The 14,184-nt window shown below is 33.0% G+C and overlaps 1 protein-coding gene across 8 annotated transcripts in view; it reads left to right on the top strand.

Annotated features, from left to right (window-relative positions):
- Positions 1-119: 119 nt before the first annotated feature.
- Positions 120-14,184, top strand: part of pik3ca (phosphatidylinositol-4,5-bisphosphate 3-kinase, catalytic subunit alpha) — a 33,706-nt gene continuing 19,641 nt past the window's right edge. Inside the window, exons 1-6 of one of the 8 annotated variants that reach the window (XM_087274012.1) lie at positions 120-172; positions 1,070-1,335; positions 2,231-2,331; positions 4,717-5,126; positions 9,201-9,410; positions 13,559-13,809. In XM_087274012.1, coding sequence (XP_087130138.1) covers positions 4,775-5,126; positions 9,201-9,410; positions 13,559-13,809 — 813 coding nt within the window. In that variant the 5' untranslated portion in view covers positions 120-172; positions 1,070-1,335; positions 2,231-2,331; positions 4,717-4,774. Of the gene's footprint in view, positions 173-996; positions 1,336-2,230; positions 2,332-4,716; positions 5,127-9,200; positions 9,411-13,558; positions 13,810-14,184 lie in introns of those variants that run through there. The other 7 variants (XM_087274011.1, XM_087274009.1, XM_087274016.1 and 4 more) reach the window with 7 other exon arrangements.

Genomic DNA, 14,184 nt, shown 5'->3' with positions numbered 1-14,184 from the left:
ACTGTCTTCAAACATATAATTTAAAATGTCTGAAATGTCTTTTAATATATTTCAATACCTCCCTCACGCCTATTGGTACAGTCCATTTCCTATCGATGTGAGAATCTGATTGACGATTCAGTTCGCGCAATGAGAGGATGCGCGAGGCTGACAAACGTGTGAAGCACTCAAGGTAGAGCACTACTTCTAATCTCTACGTGCCTTGTATTTGTTTTTGAGACAATAAATAATGAAAAATGTTTTTAAAAATAAGTATTTTTAATTCTAAAAAAATATTTTGGTGTCTAAACAATAAATTGATTTAAAACTAAAGACGAATCAAATCCCATTCAACTTCTTAACAAGAGTATTTAAGTAGATTTTTATAGGCATATTGTGAAAACTGTAGGTGTATTTTATATTTTAGGTATATTTTAGCAAGGTTTTGATAGTTTAATAAGTATGTATTTTTATAATAATAATAATAATAATAGTAATTATTATTATTATATTTTCGATTATAATACAAATTATTGAAAATAATTCATTTTAATTATCGCATCTCTGAAAACAATCTTAATTTAATAATAAAGTCAGTTAACCAATGTCTTAATACCCATTCTATAGAGAAATCGAGCTCTACATTTTATTTATGTTGATGTTTTGATGTATGTTGAGTTTATTCAGAATATCATATTTTGACATTCGTTCATGCACTGTTCGCTAAAATTCTGTCTATTTCTGCATTTGCAATTCCTGTTTGCCTGTGTACCAAAATAAGCAGTGTATCATGCACACATAGCACTGTGTGTTATATAGTCGAAAATACACTTACTGTATTTACAGTGCAAGTACAGAATAAGATCTACCATTTGTCATTGTTTCTGCAAAGATTACCACGATTCTTTAGCTTAATTCAAGTTTGTTTGTGTACCATATGGCTGTCCCATACCATAGTGGGATGATCGATAGGAAAAAAAAGGAGTTCATTGGGTTTGTCATCCTCGCTCTCTCTCTGTCCCTCTCTCCCTCTTTAGCAGTCACCCTCCCTCTTACCTATCCGGCCACTTTAGTGCTTATTTATCCACAGGATCCTCCCTTGTTCCATCGTGACAGCGTTTCCGACGATTTTTATCCAAACCATCGGATATTGGACAGCATGTGTTTCGTCTTTCTGCCTCGGTGATGAATGATTTGTGCGAAAACACCGCTCTCGATCCGCCGCCGCTGTGATGATGGAGAGGCGGTGCGTGTCAGAGCGGGGCGGCTAGAGGCCCAACAGAGCCCCGCGCTGGATTTACAGCCTTGACAGAGCGACTGAACACCAACAGCGGATTACCTCAGAAAAACTCTCCGGTACATATCCATGTTAGCTATATAGATAAACATGAGACGTGTGTATTTCTTGATTTTAAAAAAATAACAACGCCTCTTGGCTTTTTGTGATATATCTATTGTTTCTGAATTATAACTGTTAACGCGTCGTTGGCGGGATATTACTGCACATTTTATCTAAAAGTTCTCGGGTTTGCTGTTGTGGGTCAACGTTAGCTTAGCGGCTAGGTGGCTAAAAGAATCGATATCTCATCATTTTACGAAAACAAAAACAGTCTTTAATGACTCCCCTATGCTGTAGCTGAAATTTGTTTTATTTATAGAAATATTTCAACTCTCCAACACGAATATAATACATTTACGCTTAATTGGTTGTTTTATATGGGGTTGCTACTTGGCTATCAGGCTAATTATGCCATGGATATTAACCTTCCGAAATTAATTTTATATATATATATTTTTTTACATTCTTAATGAACGTGTTTACTTATATAATTCATGTTAAAATATATCGACTTCTTTATTTGTCAAACTTCTGTTTTACGCTGTAAAATGAAGCCGGTTTATAGTAACGTTAGTCTATGTTTCTGCTCCGTCATGATTCAGTTTTGTTAAATATGAATAAACTCGAGTTTAACTCTAGTATATCGTTTATAAACGAGACTTATATGTCTATTAACTGTTGCAGCAAGTGCTTTCCATTGTCATTGTGGCTGGGGCTATTCATATGCAAGAATGATAAACCTTTTAATCTTATTATCTTCCCATCTATGTCAGTCTAAACACTGATGTGGAGGATTGTTGTTGTTGGTAGTGTTGGCACAGGCATTGGTTCAGTTGTTTTGAGTAAACCGAGTGAGCAGGTTCACTTTCCGCTAGCCACTGAATGTCTATCTTTTTGTTGTTGTTGTTACAGTATAATTCATTGAATCTGAAGAGAAGCTATAAACAGATCAAATGAAGGTCTGAAATATGACGGACATTTACATTTACAACTGTCCCTAACAACAGACCAAGGTAAGCACAAAAACCTCTATCTTATGTTGTAAATATTGATTTGTCTTTTGCTGTTATCTGGTGTTAAAAGAAAGTGTTAAAATGTGGAGCGGTTACAACCATAAAGTAACAAAGACCCACAAATCTCTGTCATGAATATTTGCATGGTGTTTTGCATAAATAAACCAGAAGAACTACATATGAGGATAGATGAGATCTGATGTGTTTACGGTCTAGTTTAAAAATCCAGATATTTCAGATAAAACATTTGAGGTGTTTTAAAATGGCGAAAGATTTTGTTTGTAAGATTAGTGAATCGTTTTCGGAAGCTTTACACCCAGGAGATGTATCCCGGTGTCTTTTTGTTGGCCCGTGTTTGCAGGGAAAAACAAGTCATCCACTAGAGTAGAGTATGAAGTGCCAAATGTTTTTGGCTTTGTGTTGAGTGGAAATATCTCTCCTCTCTTACTGAGTGATACATTCCTGTCATTGCTCAGTGACTCAGATGTTGGGTTGTGCTGAACTTCCTGTAAGGATGTTTTTTTAAGGCTGATGTCAGGGATGTGACTGCATCAAATAACTCTGTTTGCCTCATGGTTTAGTACTAGATTGTTTGTTATTGGGTGTTTGTGTGTTTTAATTAGCGTATAAAATGTTTGGTATCAGTTTAATAAAACAAGTTGATTAAATATACAGAGTATACGCGTCTTAAAAAGTCTTACATTTCAAAAATCTAATTTAAATTTTAAAAAAGTCTTAAATCCACTGAAATATTGTGTTGTAGGTCTCAAATCATTTTAAATGGTTTTAAATACTCCTATGTCTATGTAAAGCTTTACCAAATCGGGCTGACACTCGTCCAATCACTAACAATATATTTAAATAAAAGTTTCAAGAAACTTTTATTTATTAACTTTATTTGCTTATTAATATGATTTAATTATCTTCCTTACAATAATGTTTGTTTTTAATGCTTTTTAAATTTTTTATCTTGACCATTTAAAAAATCTTTAGTGTTTAGCTGTGTGTAAGTCTGAATTTCCTTCATTATGGTCTTAAAATGGTCTTAAAAAGTCTTACATTTGATTTAATGAAACCTGTGGAAACCCTGATATAGCAATCTAGTGGAATTATTTTTGCAAATATTTTAATTATGTACAGTTTTCTGTTACTGTTTATTTTTTAATTTATTATATTTGAGTTATTTGATGTAGATTCTAACTAGGGCTGTATAATATATTGTTTTAGCATCGATATCACAATGTGCACATGTGCAATAGTCACATCGCAAAGATATGCAATGTGGAGTCTGAATTATAGTTGAGCAGGAGCTACAGAATTTTATTTAGTCACTGTATTTATAAGGAATTTATATGATTTATGCATAAAAAAATATTTCTTAGAATTGTCTTGTTTCTATTCCAAATATCTACATTTCAAAGCAAAAACTCGATTATTCCACTCACTCCATTGGCAGATAATTTAGCTTGTTTTGAGGAAAATGTCCTAATTGTGACTTAAATTTCTTAAAAAGTTATTCTTACGATAAAAACAAACAATATTTTTACTTGCTCTAAGAATTTTTTAATGTTTGGTGTGGAAATGAGACAAAACAAAGTAAGAAAAGCATTTTTTTCTAATTTGGTTATTTAATTTCTGTATCTGATTCTGAATAATGTTATAGACTCTTCAGAAAACTATTACATAGAGCTTTTCAAACTATTTTGTGAAACTGCGTTCATATCACAATATCACAGAAAAATAAAATATTGCAATATCATATTTTTTCAATATCGAGCAGCCCTAATCCAAACTATTTGAAATATAATGAGCACTGCAATTTGATGATACAAAAGCAACTGTTATTATAAGCATGAATGAACTTCTACGTCTGCAGAGGCACAGGTTAAGTAAATAATTTTGTTAACTCATAGTTCAGTCTATATATTACTTCTTATACCGTATATTATTTCAAAAACTAAAAAATGTCAATGAAAATCACTTTGTTAAACTGAATTTATTGAATTTTCAACATCAAAAGTCGACAGAGCAGATATCAACATTCCATAGTGCAATTCACAACCGTAAGTAAACAGAAATAATAACAGTTAATAACAGTTTTTTTTTTTTTTTTTTATACAATGCCTTGAATACTTAAAACCAAAGGCAAAATATTTTCAGTAGTGAAAGGACTTTTTTTCCCTAGTTTTTACTGTAAATGACAACACATTGATCAATCAGTTTTGGTTCTTTTTTGATAAAACAACTGTTTGTTTCAGGATATGCTGACTTGAACATTTTGTCTTATCATATTAGTCTTATCTGTTAATCTTATTGTTATGGAAAACAATGTGTGATGTCAAAGTTGTTGCCAAAACTTACTGTATTTATCCTGTTCTCTTTCAGGAGAGAAGGAGGTTGACAATTATTGCTTCCCTTGTTGACTTTGTGAGGATTACAAATCATGCCTCCAAGACCCTCTTCCGGAGAGTTATGGGGCATCCATTTGATGCCCCCCAGGATTTTGGTGGACTGTCTGCTGCCCAATGGCATGATCCTGACACTAGAGTGCCTCCGGGAGGCTACGCTCATAACAATCAAACATGAACTGTTTAAGGAGGCTAGGAAATACCCCCTACACCATCTGCTGCAGGAGGAGACCTCTTATATTTTCGTCAGTGTAACGCAAGAGGCAGAGCGAGAGGAGTTCTACGATGAGACCAGAAGACTCTGCGACCTTCGGCTTTTCCAGCCATTCCTAAAAGTTATCGAACCTGTAGGGAACAGAGAGGAAAAGATCCTCAACAGAGAAATTGGTAAGACTTTAAACTTTGGCAGCTTTTTTTATCTACTACAGGGGTGGCCAAACTTTTTGTTATGAGGGGCCAAAATCCAAGCTTGATTGAGAGCTGTGGGCCGAAAGTAAATATAGCAAACTGTAAGAAGTGGCCATGGGTATTTTCCTAAATTATTTCATAATATTCATAAATAAATAATAAACATTACTTCTACTTACTTACTAATGCATTATACTTTTTTGAAAATGTTAATTATATTAACTAACTTATTACAATAAAACCATTAAAACAAAAATCCATTTATAAAAACAGTGAAGTTCAATGGCGAATGCACTAGTCATGCTGAATTTGCCTTTATTTGCACACTGATGTCTTCTGCTATGTCCCCTATTTGTTAGGTGACAGCACATTTTTTAAAAATCGGATTCATTTACATATGTAAATGTAAATATTTATATTATTTTGTAGCTCAACAATAAAACAAACAAACAAACAAACAAAAGGTTACTTTAAAATAGAAAATGAAAATCTTTGTTAAAGATATTCCCCAACCTTTCCCAATCATTTGGGCTTTGGCGGGCCAAATCAAAGGACACAAAGGGCCAACATTGGCCTGAGGACCCTGTAGTTTGGGCATCTCTGATCTAGACATGGGATGATAACCATTTTCAAGCTATTCCATGATTTGGAAAAGTCAAGGTTTTAAAACCGTCAAAAAATTTTGCTATACCATTTTTAAGGTATATGTAAGATTTTTTCATTTATGTTTTTTTAGGACAACAGGATCTCTAGCAGAAATGATTTCCGAAGATGCTGCTTTAAATTGTCAAAAAAAATCGATGTTTTTGAAACTAATGAAGACAGCAGAAGTCAATGATTGATTTGAATAATTTACCCGACACGTTTACTGCTCCAAAATATTTTAAATCTTGCTCAAAATAAAATATAATGTGTACAAAGGAGAAAAAAGTTTTTAGTTTTTTACCCAGACATTTAACTAGAATACACTACCATTCAAAAGTTTAAGGTCAGATTTTTTCCCGTTTTTTTTTTTTTTTTTTTTTAAGTAAATGATTCTGTTCATTAAGGCGGCATTTATTAAATGAAAAAAAAATTGAAATTGTTAATTACTTAAAAAAAAAAGTTAAATAACTGAGCAATTCCAACCTAATGGATGTGACAATTGCAGTAAAAACTCAAAACATAAATTCACATAGAAAGTATATGTTACCATTATATTGAAACTTTTGTTCATATTTTCCAGAACAACTGACCACAGAGTTAAGGGATCAAAAAAATATCAATCTGTAAACATGTTTTGTACTTTAAATGGGAAATAGACATGCGTTATGGATGTGACAAAAAAAGTTTGCGGGTTTACTGTAACAACATACTTTATCGAAATCTAATATTTTTCTTCTGGAGAAAAGCTTATTTGTTTTGTTTTGGCTAGAATAAAAGCAAATTTAAATATTTTGAAACCTCTTTTAAGGTCAATATTATTAGCCCCTTTAGGCAATATATATTTTTGATTGTCTGCAGAAGAAACTACTCTTATATAATGACTTGCCTAATTACCCTAATTAAGCTTTTGAATCACACTTTGAATTTGAATGTTTGTATTTAAAAATATCTACTAAAATATTATGAGCTGTCATCATAGCAAAGACAAAATTAATCGGTTATTAGAAATTAATGATTAAAACTATTATGATCAGAAATTTTCTTTTCTTTAAACAGAAATTGGGGGAAAAAGGTTGCTAATATTCAGGAGGGCTAATAATTCTGACTTCAACTGCATATATTATTTTCCTCCCTGCAAAGGAAAGAGAAATAAATACAATAAAATAAAAATATGAAACAAACTTTGCTTTTAGCTTCTTCACCGTAAGAAAAACACTTTAGCTACAAAAGTCTTCAGTCAAGAGCAAAGAGATATTTTCTCGTTGTTTTATTAATCATGATAAACAGGCGGCAGCTGTGCTCTGTCACTTTAATGGTTTCGCTTTCAAGTGTCTTTTGATTCTCAACTCGTTTGTTTATTACAAAATGAGGGTTAATATGAATAATCACTAAACACTGCGTTTTGACAACTATTTGAACATTAAAGTGCTCACGTTAATGACTTTAGATGTGTGTGCTATCTGCTCAGCTGTCTGCGCGCTACACACACAAAAGCATGCGGTCTTTCGCGCTTTTAAGAGTAACAAGTGAGGACAACTGGACAGGGGGCGGTAAATAATGGAATAATCGTTTATCTCGGTTAATGGTTTTTCATAATCGTTAGAAGCCATAATCGAAATCAGATTTTTGATTAATTGCACAGCCCTACCCCAAATAAACAATAATAATCAAAAGGATAAGAGTTGGCTCGCTATAAAACAAAAATGATTCGTTTCAATTTATTTAATATTTTCACATTTATGAGAAAAAAAGTGTCGTTATGGATGTGACATCTCTCTGTTAGTGATGTGACTGATGTGAAATTGCCACTTGTGTGACTTTGGTAAATCAAATAGAATAGTTTGAAAACCTTGACAGATGCATTTTTGAGTATTTTTAAAGTACTGTAAATACTTGCTTACACAAAAAACCCAGAAACGGTTTCTGTATTTTAGTGAAAATAAATTTTTTTTCATGGCAAGGTTGACATTTGCATGGAATTGCTCAACTTTCTTAATGTATGTAGTTTCAAATGAAATTATTACCTGAGTCAATATTGCTTTTATTACTTTTATCATTAATAATAACAATAATTAATTATTAGAGTGATTTCTGAAGGATCATGTGACTTTGAAGACTGTAGTAATGAAGCTAAAAATTCATCATTAAAATTACTGGAATAAATGAATAAATGAAATGATAAACTGCTTTTGAACAGTTATTTTATAGTCCAAGAGCATTTTATAATTTTGCAATTTCTACTGTGTTTTTAATAAAATAAATGCAGGCTTGGTGAGCAGAAGAAGCTTATTTTAAAACATTTAAAAATCCTACTGATCCCATCGTTAGTGTATATTTTAGAGCAGTAGTCAAAAAACTGTGAAACCGTGATATTTTTATCCAAGGTTATCATACCTTATACCAGCCCTTGCCTACTCTGATCTACTAAATGCTAGAACTGGCTAATGCTTGTTCCATATCTGGTGTTTATTTTTCTTTTTTCCTGTTTGTATTATGATTTATTACAAATGTATCATCACAAATGGTATGTGAATTAATAAATGTGACTTGACCACAAAACCAGAAATTGAGATTATAAACATCACATGAAAGCTGAAAACTATTACAATATCTGCAATCTGAGGGTTCAAAATAAATCAAAATAATGAGAAAATCAAATGAAGTGCTAGCAGCAATGCACATTACTAATCAAAAACTGAGTTGTGATATTTACAGTAGGATATTTAATAAAGCACTATCTTTTCTTTAATGTTCGAATGATTTATTTGTGCGTAAAAAAATATATTAATAATATATTGTATTAATATTTTTTAAATATTTTTTTAATCAAACATTTGCTGTGAAGATCTAAATAAAGTGAGAAACATGATCAAAAATGAATGAGTACAATTCTGAGTATATAATAAAAATGTATAAAAATAAATTGTATTTTACATGTCGTCAATATATAGAAGCTATTAATGGATTAAATTTACAGAAATGGTACTGTATCATGGTCTATATTGCTATCATGTTATGAGATGACTTTTTTCGTGAAATTCTATATATTTTTTTTCATATCACCCAGCCCTACTTTATGGTATACGATAGTAATATAAATTTTAGAATTGCTTTTGTTTTGATAGTTTGTCCTGGAGATTTTTCAGTTTCAGTGTGTGATTGACTGAACTATGAAAAGCTAGTGAAAGCACCCTCAGGACAGCTCTAGAAATGTTTATGGATTCATATAATGAGATGAAAGATGCTGAATAGGTTGAAAAAATAAATATCCATAGTTTATCATCATTATTGACTTTTTTTTATTTTTTTTACTGGGACCTTAATATAATATTATTTGTCGGTCAGTCAACAATTTTATGACTTTTCTGTGCTGACCTTGTCCTAAGGCAATGTTTGTTATGTTTTCAGGTTTTGCCATTGGCATGCCAGTGTGTGAGTTTGATCTAGTGAAGGATCCTGAGGTGCAGGACTTCAGGAGAAATATCCTTAATGTCTGCAAGGACTCAGTAGAGTTGCGGGACGCCAGCGGGGCACACAGTCGAGCACTATACGTTTATCCTCCTAACGTGGAGTCTTCACCAGAGCTTCCAAAGCATATATATGGCAAATTAGACAAAGGTAAGGTTGTTTAATTTCCCAGAGGATTGTGTGTTTGCTTTTCTTCTCCAGATTTAATGGGGGAACCTGAAAAGACCTACATTTAGGGACTGGAATGTCAGTGACTTCATGCATTTGATAGGTGGCCTGTAAGTCACTGCATAGCGGTATAATAACTGTTCAGAACAGCCTAGCATCGAGACAGCATATCTGCATTGCCGGCAACACTTACATTTTCCCTATAAGGTAAAACGAGAAAACTCTGATGTTCTCTAAATAGTTTACAAGAAGTGAGACAACCTTTTAGGCACTTCTGTATTTTAGGCATTTTGGGTGTTCTCAGTTTAATTTCTATGGAAACGGTTTGGAGAACTCATCATGTCTTTGCCATTCGTGTTATTTTTATGCAGTTTTTTTAGGTTTTGTGAAGTTTTTTTAGTGATGACATGAGATGACAGTTGAATCATCATATACAATATGAAATAAATAATGTTTATGAAATTGTACATTGAAATTGTCAGAATAAAATGGATTTCAAGGATTAAAATTATGATAAAATTATAAAATTAAAATAGATTAAAATTTTCAAGGATTAGTTTTTCAGGGCAAAATGTACCTAATAAAGTGTCATTCAACACTAGTTTGTGTATAATATTGTTTTAAATGAAATTATTTATATTTAATAAGGCCTATATTTAAAGTAAGTATGTTAAGTCAGTTGTACGCACATCTAAGGCCCAATCCCAATTCTATTTTTCCCCAACCCTTCTTCTTGGCCCTTAAAACAGTGTGAAGTCGAAGGGCTTAAATTTTTACCCCTTAGAAATGGGACACCACTGCAGCACCTGCACACGTCATCACATGTCATCGCGAGCTCGTATTTATATGAGATCGACAATTGCAACTGCTGTAGTTATTCCAGTTGCATTATTTTTTGGCATTTATCTTCAGGAAAACAGCGAAGGCAACAATATCATGTTATCATAACGATATAATGCGTCAATAAGCTCATAACTGTGCTGTGTATTTACACTGTGGCTCTATATTCATCTATATGAAAGCTACATAAACATTATAGCAGATACTGTAAAAAGCCATTCCCAGCCACTATACTCTTCTGACAGGGTATTCCAGTGTCATCGAGTGACAGATGTGAAAATATGTTGTGGGACTGCCATACAGGAGTTATTATTTTGGATAATAGATAGCGTAATTTAGTGAGTTATTTTTAATAGTTTTTTTAAAGCATGGCGGTAAAACATAAACGTTGTTATGAATATATTAAAATATATGCGTGTTTGTTGTAAAACTTTATACAAAGTGTCAACGGGTTCTTAAAAAGTATTAAAAATCAATTATGAGAAAATTAAGGCCCTTAAAAGGTATTTAAAAAGTTTTTACGAGGTTTTAAATTTAATTCAATGTTGTCCAAAGTGTTTGACTCTAAAAAGAGCTAAAACATATTTATTTTACTTCTAATATTAACAACTGCGTGCTTCTCTTAATGCGATTGGTTCAGGCTGGGGTGTGTCCGGCCAAGCTTCTCCATCCAGGTGATGTCATGTAATTTGCGACAAATGCAGGAAGGTGCTGTAACGCTCTCCACGTGTAGCGAAACCACAGAGCGAAACAGACAGCAAAATGGGAAAATGTAAGTTTGCGTACTCTTGGTTGGAGAAAGACAAGTTTAAACAGTGGCTGAAACCTGTTGCTGAAATCGTCTGTGTAATTTATTCTTTCAAGATTTGCTTCTTCTGAGCTTATCAGACTTCTGTTGCATGGTTGTGCTCCATTAATTTATTTAACTGCAACTGTTTATTAAGGTTTGATACTGATTAGACCTTGAAGTGGCGACGAGACCTTAAAATAATCTGACAAGGTCTTTAAAAAGTTTTTAAAAGATTTTAAATTACCTTTAGGATTCATGCATGTCATAATAATGACAAAAATATTAATTTCTGCATCTCCTTATTTCTGTGTGCAGCCATGCTGTCATTGTAGATGGCGTATTCTGGGAAATTTTCGGACCCCTTGGTTTTGTGTGTGATCCTGAAAAATCTCAATTTCAAGGGCAATCTAACCCTTTCCATTAGCCCTACACCCTCACGCTAAAGAGAATTGGTACAGGGGAAGGGCTAAGGGGTAGAATTTAGATTGGGCCTAAATAACAATGAATTTTTGGATATTTCATTTTCATTTGCTTGAAACATTAGACTTTTACCTCCAATTATTTAATGTTTTACTTGTATGCAAAATCAGTGATCACATTTGTAATTTTCTCTGTTATTGTTGACCCATCTACAGTAATCAATGTATTTGCTTTTGCTAGTAATTTTGTTTTATACTTGTCATTATTTGTCAGTATCAAAATCGGAGATATTTTAAGCTGTTTTAAACCAAATCTTTCAGTAAATCAGTTACAAATATGAATAAACATTTTTTTTCTGGAATTATTCCTTGGATATTTTATTGGAGCTCTCTGCTTTAAAATGTTAGAGTAATAAATGACTTATATTTCTGCAGGTAATTATTGAGTTTCTTGATTCTGTTGAACAAAAAAGAGGATATTTTGAAGAAAGCTAAAAAAACCTGTAACCATTGATTTCTATAAGAAAAACAAATCCTATGGATGTCAAAGTGATAGTTCCCCCAAACAAGGAAAATTCTGTAATTATTTACTCACCCTTAACTTGTTCCAAAACAGTTGAGTTTCTTCCTTCTGTTTGGGCACAAATAAAGATGCTTTGAAGAATGTCGAAAACCTGTAACCATTGACTTCGATACTGTTTTCCCTCACTATGGAAGTCAATGTATTGGTTACAGGTTTATTTTATTATGTAAAAATAGAAGTTATTTCTATCAAGTATGTTCATGCTTTAAAGGGATAGTTCACACATAAATGAAAATTTACTCACCCTTTAATTATTCTAATACTGATTAAATTTCTTTATTCTGTTGAACACAAAAGAATATATTTTGAAGAAAGCTGAAAACCTGTAACCATTGATTTCTATAGTCGGAAAAACGAATACTATTGATTTAGGTTGCACCATACTGAAATCGTACCAATTGATACTGAAATTTTAAAAATGTCCATTTCCCGCTGACATTTGAGCGCTAAGCAACTGATGACCTTCACGGCCAATCACAGTCATTTCTGTTGAACACGTAAACACAACAGCAAATCAGTGCTGTTTCAGAAGGTGCTCATTAGCGCCCAAATGTCAGCGGGTAATGGACGTTTTTAAAATTTCTGTATCGTTTGGTACCAAATTCCAATATCGTGCAACCCTACTATGGATGTCAATGGGATGGTTTCCCCAAAAATGAAAATTCCATAATCATTTACTCTCCCTCCGTCTGAGCAGAGTTTCTGCTTTCTGTTGGACACAAAAGAAGATGTTTTAAAGAATGTTGGAAAACTGTAACCATTGACTTTAATAGTATTTGTTTTTCCCAGTATGCAAGTCAATGGTTACAGGTTTTTATCTTTCTCCAAAGTCTATTTCTTTTTGTTCAATAGAATAAAGAAACTCAAACAGGTTTGAAACAAGTAGAGTGAGTAAATTATGACAGTATTTTTAGGTTTATTAACTTTACCACACCAGCCTCATGCTAGCACATTATCAAAGATATACTTTCTGAATCATGTGATATTTGCATGTTTTAATCATGTTTGGATGGTTCTCCCTGCAGGGCCTTCTTTGTGTTTTTCCTAACAAATGCTAACAGACAAGCCAACATTATTGGCTTACTATTTTTTTGAGATTGAGAATAACCTGGAATGTTTCGTTATGCCTTCTAGACCAAACCCTGTAGTACTCTTCATAGATTTGAGTCATTCCAGGAAGTCTTGTATTTGCGCTAATGTTGTTTTCGTTCTTATGTGAATGGGCCTGTGTTGTAATAGTAGTAGTCGTCACGAAGCATATGATGTTTGTTTTGATGCTTTTGCCCACTGTCTCCTCTTAACCCGGAGGAACGCAAGCACAACAACTCTATTACATTCACTCCCTGACAGCTTCATTCGGCTGCGTTCAATATCCAGGGCTTTTTTTAACACACTCAGTTGCCATGTGGGATTAATTGTCTGTTCTCACATGCTTGATGCCTGAAGGAGTCGATCCAATAGAGCCGATTGTGTTAACACTTCTCCTTTGTTGTGCTAGGTCAAATCATTGTGGTCATCTGGGTGATCGTCTCGCCCAACAACGACAAGCAGAAGTACACACTAAAGATCAATCACGACTGCGTACCTGAGCAGGTGATCGCCGAAGCCATCAGGAAGAAAACCAGAAGCATGCTGCTGTCAGCCGAGCAGCTAAAGATGTGCGTGCAGGAATATCAGGGCAAATACATCCTGAAGGTCTGCGGCTGTGACGAGTATCTTTTGGAAAAGTACCCCATCAGTCAGTACAAGGTACGTTTAGGCCCTTTTTATCATCACTAAAGTGCCAGGTTTTGTTCTGTTCATTCTGATTATAGGTTACTCCAGGTCAAAGTGGCATTGTTGAGAGTAAACAAACTCAAAAAGGTTATATGATTTAGTTCAGTACTAAAAATAGGCTACCAGTAGGCCTAATTAAAAAAAGTTTAAAAGGTTATAGTTCTTATAACTACCTTGTGTTTTGATTATTATTTATTTTATTGTTTTATTTAGTCTTTTTATTTTACCAGTAAAACCTTGAGATTGTAATCTCTTTTTCAAGAGTATTTTGGACGAACAAATAATAATAAACTTTACAATATAACAATGCAAAATACCCTTAAATAAAACGAAATGTACCACCAAAAC

This window comes from Danio rerio, chromosome 11 (genome assembly GCF_052040795.2).
Source record: "Danio rerio strain M-AB ecotype USA chromosome 11, GRCz13ab, whole genome shotgun sequence".
In the NCBI taxonomy this organism is placed as follows: domain Eukaryota; kingdom Metazoa; phylum Chordata; class Actinopteri; order Cypriniformes; family Danionidae; genus Danio; species Danio rerio.
The sequence above is the reverse complement of the archived record's forward strand: the minus strand, read 5'-3'. Positions and strand labels throughout refer to the sequence as shown.